We start from the raw sequence: 827 nt of genomic DNA, 5'->3' as shown, positions 1-827 counted from the left end.
AGAAAGAAAGAAAGAAAAAGAAAAAACGAAAGAAAGAAAGAAAGAAAGAAAGAAAGAAAAAGAAAAAAACAAGACGGGTGTGGAAATGTTAACTCCGGATTTCTCTAAGGTGAGGATACGCGGAAGGTCAACTCAGCGACTTTTTCGGTCCTCCGCTCTCTCGCCCCGGGCACCCATCACTCTCATCCACCGCAAGCCTGCCCGCGCTCGGTCGGGCGCAGAGTCCCCGCCGCGCGCCACCCCTGGGACTCAGGCGGGCCGAGGCCGCGGGGCTCCTCACCGATCGTGTCCACGCGGTGCGTGAGGAGCAGAGTCCGCGAGCCACAGCGAGCAGCGGCGGCGGCCGCCTCGGTCCCCGCATGCCCTCCTCCGATAACTACCACGTCGAAGTGCGGGGTGCAGGGTGCCGCACTGTCGCTACGGAAGCGACGCAGAGGCAACCGTCTGCCGAGGGACGCTGCGGCCCAGTGGCCACAGTCTCGGAGAAGGAACATGCCGAGGAAGCTAGAGACGCCCGGAACGGTCACGGGAGTAAGAACCGGCCGGGCGCCGCCATCTTGGCCTCGCCAAAGCGTAGTGCGCCTGCGTCCAGCGACGCATTTGATTGGCGGTTTGCAGCTACGCGCTGCTGTGGCCGCGGGGAAGTGCACGCAGTGCCTGTGTGCGTTCTGTCGCGGGTCCCTTCAGCGCTGGCTGGAGGTTCCATCTTGAGGTCTGGCATTTCAGGTGGACTAGTCTTTATCGCCAGGTTGCCACCTATGAACAATAAATTTGATCAGTTCGCCTTAAAAATCTTCTGAGAGGTTCATCGTCTAAGGCAATCCGAG

General features: G+C 59.9%; 1 protein-coding gene across 1 annotated transcript in view; it reads right to left on the bottom strand.

The window, feature by feature from the left end:
* The window catches only part of Mto1 (mitochondrial tRNA translation optimization 1), a 21,312-nt gene extending 20,716 nt beyond the window's left edge, over nt 1-596 (bottom strand). The window contains exon 1 of the mRNA XM_031344950.1: nt 281-596. Within this exon, the coding sequence (XP_031200810.1) occupies nt 281-494 (214 nt within the window). The 5' untranslated portion in view covers nt 495-596. The remainder of the gene's footprint in view (nt 1-280) is intronic.
* Between the last annotated feature and the right edge of the window lie 231 nt (nt 597-827).

Source organism: Mastomys coucha, unplaced genomic scaffold (genome assembly GCF_008632895.1).
Source record: "Mastomys coucha isolate ucsf_1 unplaced genomic scaffold, UCSF_Mcou_1 pScaffold23, whole genome shotgun sequence".
Classification (NCBI taxonomy): domain Eukaryota; kingdom Metazoa; phylum Chordata; class Mammalia; order Rodentia; family Muridae; genus Mastomys; species Mastomys coucha.
Note: the sequence above shows the minus strand (reverse complement) of the source record. Positions and strands in the feature narration are given on the sequence as shown.